At 43.3% G+C, this 20,880-nt stretch overlaps 1 protein-coding gene across 1 annotated transcript in view; it reads right to left on the bottom strand.

The window, feature by feature from the left end:
- The window catches only part of CFAP221 (cilia and flagella associated protein 221), a 563,252-nt gene that overhangs the window by 438,464 nt on the left and 103,908 nt on the right, over nt 1–20,880 (bottom strand). The window contains exon 3 of the mRNA XM_085646788.1: nt 19,922–20,022. Within this exon, the coding sequence (XP_085502914.1) occupies nt 19,922–20,022 (101 nt within the window). The remainder of the gene's footprint in view (nt 1–19,921; nt 20,023–20,880) is intronic.

Genomic DNA, 20,880 nt, shown 5'->3' with positions numbered 1-20,880 from the left:
GGAGACAATAACACCTCAAGATATTTGTCTTGCAGTAGTAAATCATGTGACAGAATCCCCTTACCTGATGAAACAGATGCACCATGGTTGGAATTATTATAGATGTAGGACTGGAGGGGTGGGGGTTCTGCAACAACCTTTGGCTGCAGGGACAAATGGGTTGATTTTGAGGTAGACCTTGAGCAGACATGCAATAAATAATCTATACAGAGCCTTGCAGGCAGATTGCATTAATACTCAAACTCCTGTCAAAGCATATAGAGGGAAAGTGGTTCTTATAATGTTATATTGCATTTGTAAAGCGTGCAGTTACTCAGGAGTATCCCGCCGCTGAGCGCAACTGGGGAACCCATCCTGGCTTTCCCTGTGAGATGATCCCTACTGGGAATCTCCAAGGTGAAGACAAGCATCCCCGGTGCTGATGGGGCCGTAAGTGGAGATTAAGCAAGCTATTGCCCAGAGTTGCTGAGTGGGATCCATGATTAGAGTAGGCACCGAGAGAATTATCGAGTCCGCTGACCTTGGCCCAAGACCCTGCCGCATCGGGAATTGAACCGTGGTCCTGGGCCGACTTCTGCTTACGGGTCTGCCGCCTCTAACCAGTGAGCCACACCAATCCAGTAAGCCACACCAATCCACATAATGATATACAGACTACCCAAATTAAATAGGCAGAAGGTTGCTGTAGGTCCATATGAGAGTTGGATCGAGTCTTCTGCCTCATATACCACTTGATTTAAGCTTACTCAATTCAAGTTTTGCGTAGGATGTACTTGACCCCAAAAGCTCACATTACTTGTATCCAAATAGGGAAGATCGGTGCTCAAGGTGCACATGAGAATTTACTGGTTGTACACACTGGGTCTGGACCCGCAGAGGAATACATTGTTATTGTGAAGAGGTAATGTTGTACAGGTAACAGCGGTGGGGCGGGGTGGGGTGATTCGACAGACGACGAGGTCACTCCTGGTTGAAAGCGAGAAGTGTACAGGGCTCTATAGCGGAAAACACATTTGGCAAGCATTGGCAAAGCCAATAGATCTTGCTTTTGAAACCTACTGGCCCTGTCAGTGCCTTTAGTTCATGCTGTATGGCATCTGCAAAAATGCCAATGGTGGACAGCATGAACGAAAGGAAAAAATAAAAGGCGCAATTAAGTAGCCATGGGGACGCCTTGTCATATTGCATGCATGCATATGCATCATCATGCAAGCACACATGAGTGACCATGCATGTGCATGTCTTCAATATGCCACATGTGCCTCTTTTTTTATTTGCCAATCCAAAATAGATCTTTGAATAAATGAAAAAATGAAGTAACCATTTTTTTAAAGCATAAACAAATGTAAAAAATGTAAATAATTTTTTTTACTTGGGGTTAACAGAGGAATGGGTGGGGACAGGAAGCAATGGGAAGTGGGTGGGCGAGAATAAAAGCATAACACCAGGGAGAGAAACATGAGAAGCAGAAGAGAAGTACACAAGGGAAAGAGAAACATAGCTCAAAGGGAGAGAGAAAGGGAACCACATGGGTAGAGAGAGCAACACGGAGCGTGGGGTGGAGGGAGAGACACAAGGAAGAAACTGGAAAAACACAAGCACTTTCCTGGAGAGTTCAAGCAAAAAGAAGAAAGTAGTTCCATACAAATAAGCAGTAGAAGAACATAAGTAAAGAGGATAAGCTCCAGGGGAGGGATGAACACAAGAAGGACAAGGCAAGCCATTGACTGAGAAGCAAGCAAATGATAGTGGCAATAAAGCCAACCAATGGTAAGCAACGGGCAGAAGTTGAGATCACTGTAAGTTCTCGAAAACCTGACAATAGGTCTTTTACAGCTAGACAGCTCTGCTCTTTGGTAGGCCTGACCAAAAAACTGTTTGTTAGGATTCATGAGAGGCAAAGAAATAAATGATACACAAGTTTCATATTTTGTGCTTAGTGGTGGCTGAAGAATATTTGCCATAAATTGGCAGAAAGCAGAGCAATCACCAAGGACAAATGAATTAGAGACATGCTCGAATGGTCATAGGCCAAAGAGCTACATATTATTAAAACCTAAAATTACTGTAAGGTAGACAAAGATTTAGACACATGGAAACAATTAATACCTTCACCAGATGTCCTACCACCATAACAAAAGGGGGTCTGGGGATAAGCATATTGTGTTACATATCTTTCTGCAATAGTTACTATTGTGCAGATGTTGTTAATGTTAATTGAAAATGGGAGGTGGCACCTCGCAGCAAGAATATGGGAAAGCTCTGCATTTCTGTAAAGAGCATGTTGTGAATGGACTGCATTGTTTGTTACTGCAAGCAGTAATTTACTTTCTTACATAAAAAGTTGTAACAGCAATAAAATAATAAGCCAGTCATTGATGTGGGCTCATTCGAAGTCCACCCTAAGAATTTGGCAATAATAGGTCTTTTGACAACAGAGGGGTTTGAGGGTAAATCTAGACACGGGTATTGAACCTGAGTGTCTGTACTGACTGCCTACCAGTCATTGAACTCTAGAATGCACTAGCTGAATATTGTGAATTCCATCCATATATGCTTAGCAACTTAAGTCCTTTCTCGGCTTACCCATGTATTTTTGTCTCAATACACTTAATTAATTCATACATTTTGGCCATGGAAGGAGAATCAGTGTAGGCATGGTGTTTAAAACAGGGCTGTGCAGCTCTATCTATTTTTAGGTCGTGCCTAGGCAGCGCATGCTCCGTCTGGAAGACATGCTGTATTCAGTATGTGGGCTTTTATTCTACCCCTCGGTGCTGATTGGTTAAGGAGAGTGTCACTCACAAAAGCTTGCTTCTCAATTATGTATTTGCCTTCTTTGTCCCACTTTCTCATGTCTCGCTTCTCCCCTGGAGTATTGGCCTATTATGGGTATCCTGTCACAAAAGGATTTTTCCCTTTGTGCTTGAGCACTCTTTGGACAATTGCAGCTCAGCTGCCCAGAGCAGTCGGTCACGAGGCACAGAGAGGCGAGCTAGGTGGGCAGGCACTTTTTTTTAATGTAGAAAAAGCACTTCTTCTAAGTGATTGTGTTTCCTCGTTGTGTCAGCGCTGCGCTCGTTTGACTTACAATGCACTTTCTCTTTCCCAAAACTAATTGTTTGTGTTGCTATAATTTGAGGTGCGTTGAGTGTTACCATTTTGTGACTTCAGGAACTTTCAAGAAATGTTACGGTGAAATGGAATTCCATTCACAGTGTTTATTTCTGAGCACAGTTGCTTAGTTAGAGCTTTGGACGCCCGGGGCGATCCCTCAGTCTGCCGTCCAGTGGCGGTAGGAGCAGGGGGACGAAAGACGATGATGGGAGAGCGGGTGTGTGTGACATACGAGAATGAGCGGGGCCGTTTAGCGACGCCAATGAGAATAAAGAAAAAAACAAAACTTACCTTGGCTCGCAAGGTAAGTTTTGTTTTTTCTTTATTCTCCGCCACCCCTCCTCCTCAACAGCTAATCCACTGTCTGAGCACGGCGGCTGCTTCATGTCCGTTGCACCATCCAGGCAGTCCTTTTGTTGGCGCATTCATGATGAAAAGATGAAGAAGCTGGAAACGTTTGGCACATTCTCTTTATAAGTACAACATGTTAGTAACTGGTTAGTCGCTTAGACCTATGTAGCGCTTTAGATCTCAAAGCGCCTTGGTGGGCACAGCAGTTAGAACTCATGGAATATGGGGTTCAACTCAGAAGGAAGGGGGTGGGTTTGAGTGCACGTCAGTCGCGATTGAACTCTTATGATGAGGTGCAGTCTTTCTCTTTCCTCGCCCCTTATAGCAGAACTCTTTCTCCCCAGCTTGTTTCCAGTGTCACTGTGTGGGCAGGGCTGTGAATGAGATATCCACGGTTAGCACTCAGTCTTCTCTGGCACCCTCGGCCGACCCTGGCGGAGTCCAACCCGAGTGGCCGGAACGCGGTGCAACGCTCTGCTCCTTTCCTGGTGCACAGAGCCAGCGCCTCCACGCGGTCATAAAAACACAGCGGTCAGTGTTGCTGAACCACCCTTTTATAGCAGACAAAAGGCTGGGCCTGATAAAAGGAGTGTCTGTGTCCTGTGAAGGGGTGTACCTTCACGAACCACATACACCCTTTGGAGCTTTATCCAGGGTGACCTCTACAGATAAATTGGGGTGGGGGTTTTTGTCGGCAGAGATGGAGCCAGTTTGAATTCGCACAGAGACAGGAGGTAAACACCCCAGCCCTGTATTTATATGTGGGCAGTGAATTATTAATATACAGCAGAGCTACCTGCTATGTCGCAGCAGGCACCCTGCCCCCTCTCCTCTGTGAAACGGTAACAATATGGTATGTTACACAGATCTAAATAGCACACTGCTGAAGTTAGAGTGGCCTTGCAGTGCTGTTCTAGTGTGGGCACCTTCACTCCCTGTTCTCCTGCTTACCACAACTGCCAGCCTGTTTTTTGGGTGGGCTCATCAGCAGTGTTGTGAGTGTAATTAATTAGGTGGATTTCAAGCACTTGTTTCATTGTGTAACTTTCAAAAGTGTTTGCAGGGCTGGAATAGGAAACAATAGCAACAGTGAGATAAATAACCGCCGTGGTGTCTTGGTGTGTGTGGGATGTTCACCAAGTCATGTACTAACTGGGAGGACTGTTAGTCCTATGTGTATTATTCAAACTGGAGTATGTGTCTTCGGCAATGCCCCCTATAAAAACCCGCATCCATACATACATTCACAATGAGACATGCATATGAAGACAGCTCTTCACACTGCTACTATAAGAGAGACTACAATGCAGCAGGCAAGGAAAGGCGCTAATTTGTTAAAGATAGAGATCCGTAAAATATTTAAGAAAGTCCTCTAAATTTGAACACTCTTTCTAAACCGTTATGTCGGTTAGGGTTTTTTTTAGATAGTGCGTGCAATTAGGATGTGATTATTCACACTAAAATCCCTAGGGTCTGAATTAGAGGCACAGGTTGCCGTTGGCCTGTGTCTCGTGTTGCACAGTCTTTCTTCACGAAGTTAACCCCGAAGTATCTATATCTTTATGATACTATCATGCAAAAACTACTGTGGGCAAGCTTACCAGTGATTTGTTACACGGGCGTCTTAAGCTAAACGCTGTGCCATTTTGAATCCTATATGAAAACTGCCTCTTTATGCGTCTATAACCATCTCGCCCCTTCTTTCTCACACACTGTTTCTGCTACTCTGTCTAAAGTTAATTCAGTGCTTCAGGCACAAACTACCTATCCCTCTAAATCTTACTTTCTTTCTATTCTATACAGCTCTCACACCTATCTATTCACTATGCCACTACACACATAGAATACACACCACTCAATTCAACAACTAATAAGTCCAATTTAACCCACATAATTCCATTATAAACAACATATACCCACTCCACAGCAAACAAAAAAAACAAGTAAAAAACATTGCCATATACATCGCTAATATGGAGTCATTTACAATTGACACAGGGTCACCTACATTTCTGGTAAACATGTGAAGACACTGTTACTGCATTGTCTCTAATTTGTCTTCATGCTGGTTCCCAAACAGCACCCTCCCCTTCTCCTCATCAGAGCCACTTTGAACAATGTGTAATATTTCAATAACTGGACACCTGGGGAATCCAGTGTGTGGTGACATGCATGGCTCTCACCAGGTTTCTTTGGACCCAGAATACCTTGCAAATGTCAATGGTTGACTAAAAAAAAAAAAGATTTTCCTCACATTTCGGTGATAGAAAGTTCTATAATTTGCTGGAATACACAAACTTCCTTCCACCCAGCTTTCTCCCAAGTTTCCAGATAAAAATGGTACCTCACTTGAGTGGATAGGCCTAGTGCCCATGACAGGAAACAGTCCAAAACCCAACGTGGATACATCACATTTGTCCACTCAAAACTTCCTCTTTTTTTCGCTAAGTGGAGAGCTGTGGATTGTGGGCCCTAAGTCAGCTGGCACCTAGGGAAATCTAGCAGACTTGCACATTTTAGAAAACTAGACACCTGGGGGAATCTAGAGTGGGGTGACTTCTGTGGCTAAAACCAGTTTCTTTCCCCAGAATACCTTGCAAATCTCAAACTTTGTCTAAAAAAACACATTTTCTTCACGTTTCTAAGATGGAAAGTTCTGGAATCTGTTAAGACCAGCAAACTTCCTTCCACCCAGCATTCCCCCAAGTGTTTCAATAAAAATAGCACCTCTCTTGTGTGGATAGACCTAGTACCCACAACAGGAAACAGTCCAAAACCCAACATGGATACATCACATTTTTCCACTCAAAACTGACCCTTTTTTAATGTAAAGTGGGTAGCCATGGATTTTGGGCTCTAGTTCAGCTAAAACCTAGAGAAACCTAACCAACCTGCACATCTTTGAAAGCTAGACAACCAAGGGAGCATAGGAGTGTATGACCAGCATGGCTCTCACTAGGTAATTTTACCCCCCAAGCCTTTGCAAACATCAAACTTTGGTAAAAGAAAAACACACAATGTCCTCACATTTCTGTGATGGAAAGCTCTGGAATCTGAGGGAGCTACATATTTCCTACTACCCCAAGTTCCCACTTGTCCCCCGCTAAGAAAGGTACCCTATTTGTGTGGGTGGGCCATGAGACCACAACACAAAAGGCATTAAAGCACTATGTTGAGAGATAGGCAATTGCGGTAGCTGGGGTATTTGGGGTCGTGCTATGGCACCACCCATGCAAATCTTTAAACCACAGTCATTTTTTGAAACTAGACAACTAGAGGATTCGAGGGTGGTATGCCTTGTGTGGATCTCATGAGGGTTTCTTATCCACAATGCCCTGCAAACCTCAAATTAAGCCTGAAATGACACATTTTCCTTACATTTCTGTGATGGATACTTCAGAAATCTGCAGCAATCTACAAAAATCCTACCACTCAGCATTACCCCACTTATGCCAATATAAACCGTGCATCACTTGTGTGGCTGGGACTAGTTGTCGAGATAGGAACGGATCAAATCAAGGCCAATAGGAGTCTCCCTTCACACCGAAACCCAGCCCACGATGTGGTACAATTAATGTTTAGGCGAGGGACAGAGACAAGTGACCTGATTTTAGAAAGGCCTTAACTCTATGACAAAATTTAGCATGACTAAGCTAAAGCCTAAGGCGGAAACAGATCTGGAAAAAGATTTAGATGAAGGGAGCTGAAAAAAGCTTCTGGGATATGCCTACAGTGTTTCGAGAAATGCCTTTATCAAAAGTATGCAGTCCAATTATTTACGTACAGCATACCTGATCCCCAAAAAAGATAAATCAGACCTATCTGTAAAACACATCAAAGTTACCCAGGTTCATGCACGCAGATGCAAGGTTGTTTCACATGGTTTATAAATGTCCCATCAACTGTGTCAAATAACTCCTCACCATTTAGAAACCATGTGTCTGTAATTTCACTGAAGTTCTTAATAGATTACATGGGTTTCACAGAAAGAAGAATATTGTCTATGCCACTAGATTTCATATTGTTGTATTTTAGTAGACAACATTCTCCTGGACTAACTGGACCATTTTTGTGAGCTAGATCTGCATCATTTTTCTACACAACAAAGTGCATTTGGAGTTAATGGACTTTGTTCTTTTGAATATTTTACTTTTTTATGGAAAATAATTTCTTCACAAATGCTGTGTTGTCATGGTCTCGTGTGTAGCTCACACGTTTGCGAATCCCATGATCAGATACAGGGCGATGAATATGGCTTTGAGACCAAGCTTGCAGAAATGGTAAAGAAATATAATTTTATGGTTAAGATACATTGATGGCCTGCAGCAGAAAAGATATGCATGTTAGGCAAGGATGTTCGCTGGACTAATTTGGGATAAACCCTATAATAGATAGAATATGTTGCACTCTACGAGTATGTAAAAGCTATTAATATATTTATTCCACATAGCCTCTTGCCTCAGTTAGAGTACTGGATTATGGGAGTTATGTTTTTTTAAGTTTTTGATAAAAAAAGGGGGATCTCTGAACTAAGGGGGTATGTTAGCCTCCTTAACAAAACTGATAATATGTATTTTAACAAGAACTATAGTTTGGAGAGAGTAGAATATTCGATCTTATGTTTGTTAAACAAAGGTGTCTGCATAGCAAATTATTTCAGAAGCTCCTTGCGACTAAATCAGATTTACATGCTCAAAATTGTCAGTCAATCAAATTAATTGCTAGCATTCCGCATGACGATACGATAAGGAACAGACTGAACTGTTTGGAAGAATCAGAATTGTCAGGAGGTTGCTAAAATGGAAAAAAGATTTTCTGCTAGAGGATACGATCCTACCACCACCTGCAAAGCAATATCAAAGACCCTCTTGCAAAATAATACTTTGCTTGTACCCGGAGGGAAACAACAAAAACTAGATGGTCAGCACAGGCTTATTGCCAAATATACAAGTCATAGTTATATTATGTCCAACATTCTGAACAAGCATTGGAATATACTTTGTGCAGATTTGATTTGCAAGGTCAATTCAATAGATAACATATTTACTCAGAGCCACTTTGGAAATAAGAAGCAGACCAATTGGTTATACAATAAGGTGATAGTCTTCTACTCATGCAGAGAATGTAAATCTGTGATATATGAATGAATAGATGAAAATTGATTGAGAATCAACACTGTAACACAATATTTGGGATGAGATCCTTGAATAAATGTCAAACAGATCTTGTGGTTTATGTATTGCTGTGTCCTTGTAATTTAATCTATAACCATGGCTATACATACACTAAGGTTCTGGAGCAAATTACGTATATCTGACCAATCTAAGATAGCCACTGTCTAAAAGAGATCATCCTCTGCGATTTTATGTGGGCTTACAAAATAAGGAAACCGCTGAAGGCTTTGGCAGATGAATTGAACATCAAGAACCATAACGTGGCATCTCTTCTAACCCACTCTAAGAAAGAATTATCAATAACGGGGAGGTCTGAATCAAAAGAAAGGGATCTATGATATTTAGGAGCTAAGCCCTCAGTAGAAGACCTATGTGAGACTTGAGTAACTAATGCCACCTTTTCTTATCTAAATAATCTCACAAATCCCAAAATTCCCCACACCCTCTTCAAATTCAGAGTGGGAATACACCCACTTCATGTGCACCCTGCTGTGTTGGGCTCTTTGAAGAATAAGGAGGGTTTGTGCAGATGTGGACTTAAGAGACACTGTATAAAGGTCCATGTACTTTTAGACTGTCGATATTTTTTAAAACTTTGCAACAGAAAATTTTAAAGCCAATTCAAAAAATATATAATATTAGGTAGAGTTTGATGGCATTTCGTTTTATATTTATAAATGGAATTTCTTGATGTAACCTGTGCTTTTGCCAGATTTGTATTGTCTATAAATGACAGGCTACCATACCAGTCATAGCTAAATTATTTGTTTAATCTAAGCATGTTGTGCCTGATATATTTTATTATATTGTTATGATGTGATATACATGTTTATACATTGTATGTGACTACATGATCAATTTGAACTATTTATTAGTTATTGTTTAAGAGACAGGATCTCAACAAAAACTATTTTCACTACTAAAACTGCTACTAACCTATAATGGAGGCATGATTAAAATAATAAGAGTTGGGATTTTTTTATATAGTAAAACTTTTATTAGGTTTTCATATACCACGCCTGGCTCTCAAAAGAGAAATACAAAAGACATATTTCCTTTCACAAAACACATCCCCCCTCAATGACCTTACAGGAATCCTGTCCCAAGCTGACGTGGTCGCCCCTGTCTGCCTCATCCAACCAGATCATAGTAAGCCCACCATTTGCTCCAAACCATGTCATACATCAGGCGTCAGCCATGTGCTTTTTAAATAGTTTCTTCCTATTTATCACACAGTCCATGCCCTTCCTCCAGCTCATGAATGAGGGAGCGTTGGGGTGTTTCCAGTGCTTGGCAATGTCATGTTTGGCCCTAACCGTAGAAAGGACCCTATTTTACCTGGGAATGCTGGGAAGCCAATAGATTGCTCGAGATGAGCTTTTCCTTAATAGCACACAGCAGGGGAATTCATGATAGACTGGAGGGCTTTTGATAAGCACTTGGAAGGCAAGAAGGAGCTTGGCCAGTTTAGGTTTATTGCATTAAGATACGAGCCACGGTCCGGCAACCATACTCACTGGTATTTATAGCTATTACTGCTTTTAACTGGGATTCAGGCCAGGTGCCAGGCCCCTTTCCTAATCACTTTTTTTACCGAAATTTGAAATATTTGTTGTGTTGAAATTCACAGATGTTTGATTCGCCTTGGAGTATGCATCGAGGTTGCTGGAAAGTCACTGAAGACCTACACCAGAGTGATTGAGTAGTACTACTTCATCTGCATATTGTAAGGATGTCACACTCTGACCACCGATGTTAGGAGGGTGGGACTGTACTTGATCTACCATAGTACTCAAAGTACAAATAAATGAATTAAAGAGAGTGGGGGCGAGCATGCATCCTTGTTTTAGTCCTTTGTACGTGATCACTTTTGCGTAGAGGGCGTGATTTTAACCCAGCTTTATTCAGACCCAAGTATTGGTGTAAAGCAGTTGGATGACATGGAGCAAACTGGCCGAAATGTTCCAAGAGACAGATTTCTGCCAGAGCAGATTCCGATTGACGTGATTGAATGCCCTGGTGAAGTCGATAAAATAAGTGTAATGTAGAAGTCTCCTTTTAATTGACTTGTCCACTAGAAGTGCCAAGCAAACCAAATTATTAGTTATTAGTTTCTCCTTAAATCCAGTTTGATTGAATCGTAACAGTTTTTCCTTGGATTCCCAGGCTTCTAAATCAGGCAGTAATACACTTTTTAAAGACCTTTGATTCTACTTCCAGCAATGCTATTAAATAATAGCTGTTAAGGTTTGAGTACTCTCCTTTTAAGGTCTCGCAAGACAGCACATGCGCTATCTCTTCGAGTATTGTTGTTTAAGTAAATCAGTGTTTCAGTCAATCAGTGGGCTTCAGCCCCCCCTAGGCTTACCATTTATTTGCTCCAATGTCGCTCTCGTATCCTTCTTTACCATTCATCTATGGCATCCATGCATCATGCCTCTTCTTGTGTTTGATGCAAAAACAACAGTTGATGCAAAGAATGCAGAACAATGTCATTCATTCACCCTAGTACAGAGATCCGGGCCTAAATCCATCGTTTTATTGCTCACCATGCCATTCCGGTTTGAACCCAGCCATATGCAAATCAGTCTTGACCCTGTGCCTCATGGGAACAGTCCAGCCCGAACTGCCAAGCCAGGTCCTCCCTGGACTGGAACCAAGCATCCTAGGACCGGTTTCGGGGTTTCACCCCTCTTCAGCCAGGATAACTTCATTCCAGTGGCATGGAGAGCACGGGACTCACGTCTGAGCATACCCGTCTTCTTGTGTTTGGCCCCAGCCGTGGCCCATGCAGATAAAAGCGGTGGGGCGGTGAGGCTGTGTTGGGGGGGCTTTGACAGACGACCACGAGGGAAAATGAAATAAAGAATTAATTTTCCCTCGTCATCGTCTGTCGAAATCCCCCTCCACCTGGCCCCACCACCCCACCGATCCTACCTGCACTGACCGCGGCTGTTTGGCCCTCCCCAGCGCATGAGGCATGTACCTGTGTTCCTTCTCTGCTCCCATTTTAGGAGCTACTTGTGTCTTTGTCTTGGAGCACATCACTTCGTCTTCTCCCACCCACTTCATCCCTGTTGCTTCTTTCCCTCCACAAATTGTGCTGCAATGTGTGTCTTACTTTAACCCCCTCCTCACCCGCCAACTGTTTTTGTGTTTCTTTATTCCCCCTGCACGTGCCTGGCACCATTTCTGGACAGGAAACCAAAGACAAAATTTGTTTCTTGTTTTAATGGCTACATGTGCTCTTAAGTTAAATTACATCACTGCAGACAAGCTACTGCTGTCATGGTCTAGCAGAAGGAATTGAATACCTTTATTTCTGCCCCTCATGCTGATGCACATTTAAAATACACAAGAACAACTAGAGAGTAAGGAAAACGTTTACTTGTCCTTTTCCCTGGGTAGTATGCAAATAAACAAAGTGGACAAGTCCTTTAGTAGGTTTCAGGTCATTGTTCTTGACCTCCACCTTCGAACAAAGAGGGCAAACAACTGAAAGTTGTTTTAGGAAACCCCTCACCCACCTACCTAGTAGGTGGCATGCTTCATCATCGGGGCCCAGCTGGATCACCGAGTGCAACCCAGCTGTGCTTCAACGCCTGAATTACAGCCGAGCTGGTTGTTTGTGTGAGAAAAGTGAAGTGCTATGTGAAGTGCAGTTATGTGATAAAAATGTCTCTAGGAATACCCCTTATAAAAGTTTTAATGGAAGGGTCCTAGGACATGGGTAAAAACATAGTCGGGATCAGCGTGAGGTTTTAAAATGTACCTCTGTAACCCTTAAAGATTTAGGTCTACTAGTTTCAGCCTTCAGATATGTTCAAGAGGCTTTCATCAGGACCATTAAGTTGTGTGGCCAAAATGAAGGGCCACAGTAGTGCAAATATCAGCACATACCCTAAAGTGTGCTGTGAGTGTGGTGGGATCTTGTTACTTACAGATCCTCAGTAGGGAGTACTTTGACTCTGTATGAAAATTGTCTCATGGATCCGATCGATCAATGCTAAACCCCATTTTGACCGTTTGTCTGGGGATATTTGATCGTTCTGACCTACGTTGTCGATCGGGTCCCGCCGTTTGCAAATCCAAGAGGCAATTTTCATACAGAGTCAAAGTACTCCCTACTGAGGATCTGTAAGTGCCGCTGAGCTCTTTGCCAGGGCCGGTTTTCGGACGATTTTGTTACAGGGCCGATTTTGCAGCTATGCAGCAAAATCGGCCCTGTAACAAAAACGGCTCCAGGGGCCCAAAACCAGCCCCCACCCGTGTGGCGCACTGGGGGATTGCCTGGTGCCCGCTACGGCCAGTCCGGCCCTGGTAGTGAGCATTTTGTGCATTTTGTGCTTCTTTTAAAATAGCCGAAGTATAGCCCAAACTATAAGTTGTTGGTCAGGGCGCTCCCAGCTGCTATTTTAGGTTTGGTGACTTGGTGGCTTGGAGCAGTGCAGCGTACCTTTAAGTGTTTGGCAGTTAGTGTACGTTAGGTTTGTGATAGTTAGCAGCGTTAGTCTTACACATTAGCATGTGATAGATTAGTGTGGTGCCTTATATGGTTTAATTAAAGATGGAGATTACCGCGTTCTTGAGGCCGTACGGCTCCTCGGCGAGGCAGGACACACTGAATTGCTGTAGCCAGAGGCTGTGGGAGGTGCACGCCCCCCACAGTGCACTTCCGCTGGGGTGGCGGCCGCCGTCGAGGCCTGCACGTCCCTGAAGCAAGCTCGGATGTGGGAGGTGAGAGCAAGGGGTCGCTCCTATACCAAGAGAGCGGCCCGATTGATGCTGGCAAGCCGAAGAATTGCAAAGGAAGGAATTGGGCCTCTTTGGGGGCAAGCAAGAGGAATGCAGCGAGTGGTGGAAGGAATTAGATTATGATGAGGAAAGCCTTGAAGAGGGCGAAGTAAGAGAAGATGATGACGGGGACATGGGGGGCAGAGTAGCATGTCTCGTAGTATGTTACATCGGGCGATGGAGCATGCGGAAAGGATAGCCAAGTCGGCTCGGAACATGACCCACATGGCAAGGCAGACTGCAGCAACACGGGCACCCTCTTTAAAACCAGGTAAAGCACAGGGGATTGGTGGAAAGCCAGAAATGATCTCCGTAGGGATGGAGGGGAGGATATAAAGGTAGGAAGCGGGTAGATTGAGGAACAGCAAATACGTATTGGATATAGGTCTGGGCGCAGAAGATAAGGGTAAGATTGCCACAATAAAAACGGAGGATAATAAAACTCCGGGTAAGTCTGATAAAGGGGAGGAAGCCGCCACAGTGCGCAAGGATAAAGTCAAAAGTAAGGAGTTGAAAATTAAAAAAATACCTTACATGGGGGGTGACCAAGCCGCTGGGTGCGCATTTAATGTTGGCAACGAAAGATCGCATTTGGAAGGGAGAGTATGCTGAAATGCTCAAGCTGTTGCACAGGGAAGTGTGCGCGAAAGAGGGTTCAAAAGAAGACAAATATGAGTTGCCCAAGAGGCCACGGGTTCCACTGATGGTAGAAAACATTTTTAATTTACGCAAGTGTTTACTGAGAGAAGTACCCAGAATGCTGTGTGGCTCTTTTCAAATATATGGACGTGATTTGGAAGTCCCAGATCACAGCGGGGATACGCGTGGGCTCAGTATGATGAGGAATTTAGGGCGCGTATGACCTGTGATCCAGAAGCAAAATGGGGGGAGTTAGACACAGATCTTTGGCAACACACGATGGGGGCTTCCAGGGCAGTGAAAACCATTTTCACAGCCAGTGGTCTTCTGATAGTCTACCGGCCCTTTCAGGGGAAGCCCACCCAGGGAGGGGTGGGAGGAACAGGTAGAGGACAGACCAGTTTGGGAGGGTCCTGCTGGGACTTTAACAAGGGGTTGTGCACTCAGGAATTTTGTAAATGTAGACACCAGTGCTCGAAATGCGGGGGTTGGCACGTGTTGGTTAATTGCTGGGGGGTGGGGTTTGGGACACCAACAGGGAGGTTAGCAATGGCAGTAAGGGGGAGGTAGCACAGGAGGGCAGCACGTACAGCATTTCACAGGCGCGCGGGGAGGGGCTCAGGGGCTAGGCCAAAGAGCTTGTACACCTGTTAGGGTGGACAAGTTGGAAGCAGCCTTACAGAGTTAAGACAACCAGAAGGCTGTAGAGGTTTTGAGGGAGGGTTTCCGATGGGGTTTTAGATTAGGGTATGGAGGACAAAGATGCAGAAGATGTGCTGAAAATTTGCAGTCAACAAAAGAACATGATAAATTAATTCAGGAGAAATTGGACAAAGAGGTGCGCAAAGGTAGGATGGCGGGCCCCTTCATGGACTGGCCTTTTGAGAATTTGATTGTTTCACCGATTGGGGTGGTTCCAAAGAAGTTACAGGGACAGTTCTGTCTTATTCAACAATTGTCATGGCCGGAAGGGAGCTCAGTAAATGATTTTATTGATGAGAAAGAGGCTGCTGTTTCATATTTGTCAGATGACGTGGTCATGTCACTGGTGGTGACGGCAGGTGCAATGGCAGAAATGGCAAAATGAGACATAAAATCAGCTTTCCGTTTGCTTCCAGTCCATCCAGATGATTGGGATCTTTGGGATATCCATTTCAATGGAAGATAGTACGTGGACAAAGCATTACCGATGGGCTGCTCTATGTCATGCGCATTATTTGAGTGCTTTAGCACATTTCTCCAGTGGCTGTTTTCGAAGCGCACAGGTCACCGGTTGGTGATGCGTTATCTGGATGATTTCTTTTTTGTGGCCACCCCAGGCGCCACGGAGTGCCATGTGGCTCTGGAAAGCTTCAAAGAGCTGATGAGGGATTTAGCTGGGCCTTTGGCACCTTTGAAGACAATGGGGCCCAGCACGGCTCTTTCCTTTTAGGGTATAGAAATCGATTCCAGGACAATGCAGGCGCGCTTACCAGAAGAGAAAAAATTAAGGATGTTGGAGCTGCTTAAGGAAATGCTAGCTCAGGACAAGGTCACGGTCAAAGAGATTCAAGTACTGCTTGCTGGGTCATCTTAATTCTGCCTGTAGAGTGGTGAGAGTTGGGAGGACTTTTTGTAGAAGGCTAGGTAAGGCACTTACGGGACAAAGACCACCACATCATGATGTGAGACTTTCAGCGGGTATAAGGGAAGACCTGAGAATGTGGAGAGTCTTTTTGAAGGACTTTAATGGCATTCCACTGACAAGGGAGGGGGGTTTAGTATGGGATGTACACATTTTTTCAGACACGGCCGGCAGTAAGGGTTTTGGTCTTTTCCGGCAAGGGAGATGGTGTGCTGAGCAGTGGCCAGCAGACTGGGTGGGGGGTGTAGGAGTATTGCATTTTTGGAATTCTTTCTGCTGGTAGTAGCGGTGACATTGTGGGGGGAACAGCTGGCACACAAGAAAGTGACTTTCAGAATTAATAACATGGCAGTACTGGAGATCATGAACCATCAGTCAGCCAGGGACGAACAAGTTTTGAAACTGTTGAGAGTGTTTGTTTTAGGCTGTTTGTGCCATGACATAGCATTCAGAGTTTTGCACATGCCAGGAGTGGACAATGACATAGCGGATGCTTTGTCTCGTTCACAGTGGGTGAGATTCCGTGGGCTAGCCAAGGACGCCGACAGGACCCCGACGCCCATGCCGCAGCAGTTGTGGTACGTAGGCAACACAGGAGCTACAACTGGAGGTAGGGTCGCTGGCTCCATCTACAAGGATAGCATACAGTTTAGCATGGGAAGAATATTTGCTCTCTGGAGCCCAAAGGCGTTCTAAGTTGGAGCATAGACAAGAGGATATTGTTCAATCCATCCTAGATATGATCAACAGAATTTTATCTCGAGTTACAATCAAGGGGAAACTGGCCGGAATAGCCTTTGTGGGCAATTTTATAGGGCTATGCACCATCTGCGGAGGAACCAGGCACGCGGATGCTGGAAGGTTGGGCCAGGGAACAGGGTCAGTCAAAGCGGGCTAGGAAGCCAATTTCTTGGTCTTGGCACGTGCTGGGTAGAGTTTTACAGACATTGCCTCAGGTTTGCTCAGATGAATTTGAGTTGTGTTTATTTTCCACAGTGATGGTGTGGATGTTTTTTGGGGCGTTTTGGGTATCTGAATTGCTGGGGGACAGAAGGGGTGAGAGGATTATCTGGGAGGATGTGGTGCCGCGGAATGACAGGGTTTGCATCTGGCTACGGAAGTCAAAAACGGACCAGAGGGTTTTGAGTAAATGGGTGTCCCTGCAGGCTTCTTTCCCTTGGAGCACTTGTCCTTGGATGTGGGAGGCAAAATGGAGGGAGGTTTCCAAGAGGAACGAGGGTTTCGGTTTTGTCCACGAAAAGGGGAGCAGGGTTACTGCTTTTAAGCTGTTGGCGGTGTTGCGGAAGGCATTGAGAGATTTAGGAATTGATGGTGCAGGTTTTGGGACACATTCCTTTAGAAATGGAGCAGCATCTGAAGCAAATAACAGGGGTGGGGGCAGGGGGACATCATGCAGCTCGGGAGATGGCCATCTGATTGTTACAAGCGCTATTTGCGCAGTGCGAAGTGGGGTGCTAACGCGGTTGTTTCTATTTGTTAAGTTCACGCAGTTACAGGTTTAGTGGCTGCCCCCCTCTCCAGGGAGATGACCATTAGGATAGTGGGGCATTCTTCATGAAGTGGGCCAAGATCCAAGCACGCAAGAGTTATTTTGGAGAGAAGTTAGGATTTATTAAAAAGCATTTCTATGTGTTTTGGAGGTGGAAATGGGGCATGCTATGTAAGGAGCTTATTCACTGCTTGAATGGTTTGTTGAGGGCAGGCAGGTGTCCAGATATTTTGGTCCTTCAGTTAGGTGAAAACGATTTCATTAAAGAAAAAGGGATAGTCTTAACGAGGAGCATGAAACGGGACCTGGCCCTTATCAAGAAGCAGTGGTCTGGGTGTTTAGTCATTTGGACAATTTGTCTCCTGCAGGGTGTGGCGGGTGCAGTTAATACTGGGGCTGTAGACAAAGCCAGGAGGAAGCTAAACACAGAGATGGTGCGTTTTTGGCAGAGAACTGGATTTTGGCAGGATCAAGCATAGGGAAATTCGATTTGACACAGCTGAGTTTTTTTTAGAGGGGATGGGGTGCACCTTTCGCGACTGGGCATTGATCTGTATCTCTTGGAAATTAGGGAAGTTTTAACCAGTACTCTGAATGTTCAGAAACACTGAAACAGTTAGCCCCTATGAGGCAGGGAAGGCAGAAAAAAGGAGAGGCGGCATAGCATGCTCTTCTCCCTCTTTTTCCTGGGTGGCGGGGTTTTTAAAAGTTGGCCAGGGTTGGCAGAAGCTTTTGGTTAAGTGTTGGAAGTTTGTGAGCAGGGGCATGGAAAGGGTAGGCAGGTAGACTAAGTTTTAGAGTAGACGTTGGTTAGTTAGGGTTGCAGAAAGGCAGGTAAGAGATGTGGGTTTCACTGGAGGGCATTAATTTTCTGCCGGTTCCGCTGCCGTCTGCTATAAGAGTTTTCAAGCTGGGCCAGTATGCTATTTCCTTAAGCTGATTTATTGTCTGTGGAACAAAATCATCTGTGGAGCACCATGGGTGCCGTCTCACAGTATTAATAAGCTCATTTTCCCAGGTCCTGAGGATAACCCGCAAAATATTATTGGGTTTGAAACGCGTAGACCCCGTAGTTGTGCCCAAATAATTATTAATAATAAATGAATGGTGTCAGGCTAACAAACAATGCATTATTAATTGATTTTTAGGTCGTATAACCTGAACACCGTACTGTTTGGCCAACATTCCCTGGGATAGTATTATATTCTTTCTCAATTGTGTTACTTCCTTAAACTTTCCCTTGGTTTTCTCTAACTTTCTTCTTCTTTCTTTGAGTTTTTGAGGGAATTTGAGCACGCTCAAATAAGGTGTATTTAGTATATTTTGTTGTCCAATATAATGTTTGTGTCATTATGAAATTGTAAATATTGTTTTTGTAAGGTCCACTCAATGTTTTGTTTTGATATAATGATGCATTACTTAACATATTTTTGAAAAAGAAAAAGAAAGATTGAATATCAAAAGAAATAAATTGATTTCAAAGTAATATTGTTTCAATCACTATGAGTGACACGTGTGATTGTTTGAAATAATTTATTGAATGATATCAGTATTGGCACTAGTGTGGTGTTACGGTTTATATTGGCCCAGCCTTACTGATTAAGGGTCAGAACCCTTTATTGATTGCATATAATAGATATATGTCATTTTAACTGGGCCAAGGTGAAAACAAGGTGATGATTTATATTTTGATTGCTTTCATTTGATGTGTAGAGAATGAGTTCTCTGAGAAATGTTTATGTTGGGAGTATGGGATGTCATTGTATGAACTTTATTTGACTCTGAGATCTAGTACAAAACAAACAATTTAATTATGTTAACAAACAAGCCTTTCAAGGCCCTGACTTATTTTGTTAATAAATTACAATATGTTTCAAGCTGTTTTGGGCCTGCTAATGTGATGTAGTTGATTGATCTTTACATTATTACTGCATTATAACAATGGAATGCTGAGAGCCCCGTTGAAGACAGTGGAGTAGCTTCTTGCTTATAATGGCTGGTATAAGCCTGGAGCTCCAACATTCTGATGTTTGTATTCAGGTTTCTCTCCTTTTAATATAGAACATTCTACCCTCAGTGGGTGGAATGTTCTAATAGCCTTATAGCCCTTCTGAATTTGACTATGCCAGTTGTCAAAGGCCCTCTTCCTTGTTATAGGCCGGAACCGCTAACTCCAGTTCAGGGCACTTAACAACTGCTTTAGCCCTCGACAGCGGGCTATGAGGCTTGATTAGAACATTGAATTGTTGGAAGCTCCACTGAAGACCATGCAGTGGCTCAGGGATTATAATGGCTGGTATAAGTCTTCTGAGTCAACATTAAAATGTTTGACTTTCTGTTACCTTTAATTTGGAGGATTCTGCCATCAGTGGGTGGAATGTTCTAATAGCCTTATAGTCTTTCTGCCTCAAGCTATAGCAGTTGTTAAAGGTCCTCTGCCTCGTTATAGGCCCTCAGGGTATAACATTTGGCAGCTGTGTATTAGCCTATTATAGACCGGTTGAGTAACTAATAACAAATGTTTTCAATGTTATGCAAAAGAGAAAATATGGCAAAATGGCAATATTATGGCGAAAAATGTACCATGTCACACGAGCTATGTACAATTCTGTTTGTTTTAAGGCAGACAAGAAGCCTATGGCATTCAGAGGTGGAGATCTTTGTTCTACGCATTTATTTTAAGAAAATATTTATTTTTTCCCATTAACTCACCACAACTAGCTGGTGGTGCTCCTTTAATTCATAACCTCCAAAATGCACCACACTTGGCTCAGCTTGTATGACATTGTTCCTTAATATTTTGGTGTATATTTCTGCAAAGGCAACACATGAAGTTAGTCAATACAAATCTATTGGAGAAAATGGCAACCATCAATAAAAAGGCAAAAATAGACATAGTGTTCATTTTTTCTTAAATGTGCCAGAAATTTAGCAACCAAATAATACCAGTCACAACACCCTTCTTTGAAAAAATAAATATGAATCATCTTTTGCAATCTAATTGTATATTCGTTCTTTCATCTACTGAACTGTATCTACTCTGAAACTATAAGTCAAATGAACTGCTTATGCTTATTTTACACAATTTATTGGCATTATTGGAATTTACCTGCTAGGAAGCATATTAATCAGCAAATATACTCCCCCGAAAGTCAGGTCAAACTTTACTGAATACCTTGTAGGGTAAGCAGCCGTTTAGTACAATAACAACTTTATTAATGGTTTGATTATACATAACAGTGTTTACCTTTCAGCAGACGTTTGGTAACATAACATGGATTTTTCAAATAAGTCTCATGTTTCATGTGAATTCAATTAGTGGGTATATGACCTATCTTAATGACTGTGAGCAATGACAAATCTAAGAACTACATTTTAGACTGCTGCGTCTTGGAGTACTTACTGAACAAAGTGTGTTAAAAAAATTAACCCAAAAGCGAAGGCACCTGACGATAAATCCTTAATGTCAACCCTTCTATGCAGAGCATATGTTGTTACTGGACTCTTTGGGAAAAAGAGGCTTGGTGGTAACTTAACAAATTTATTTATTTATTTATTTATTTAATGCCATTTATAGAGCGCGTACAATTACCCTTAGGCGTCTCGGCGCTGAAATTGCATAGAGGTTTCGCCCTGGAACAGAAATGCGGAGATGGAAATCACTGATTGAA

Source organism: Triturus cristatus, chromosome 3_2 (genome assembly GCF_964204655.1).
Source record: "Triturus cristatus chromosome 3_2, aTriCri1.1, whole genome shotgun sequence".
NCBI lineage: Eukaryota > Metazoa > Chordata > Amphibia > Caudata > Salamandridae > Triturus > Triturus cristatus.
The sequence above is the reverse complement of the archived record's forward strand: the minus strand, read 5'-3'. Positions and strand labels throughout refer to the sequence as shown.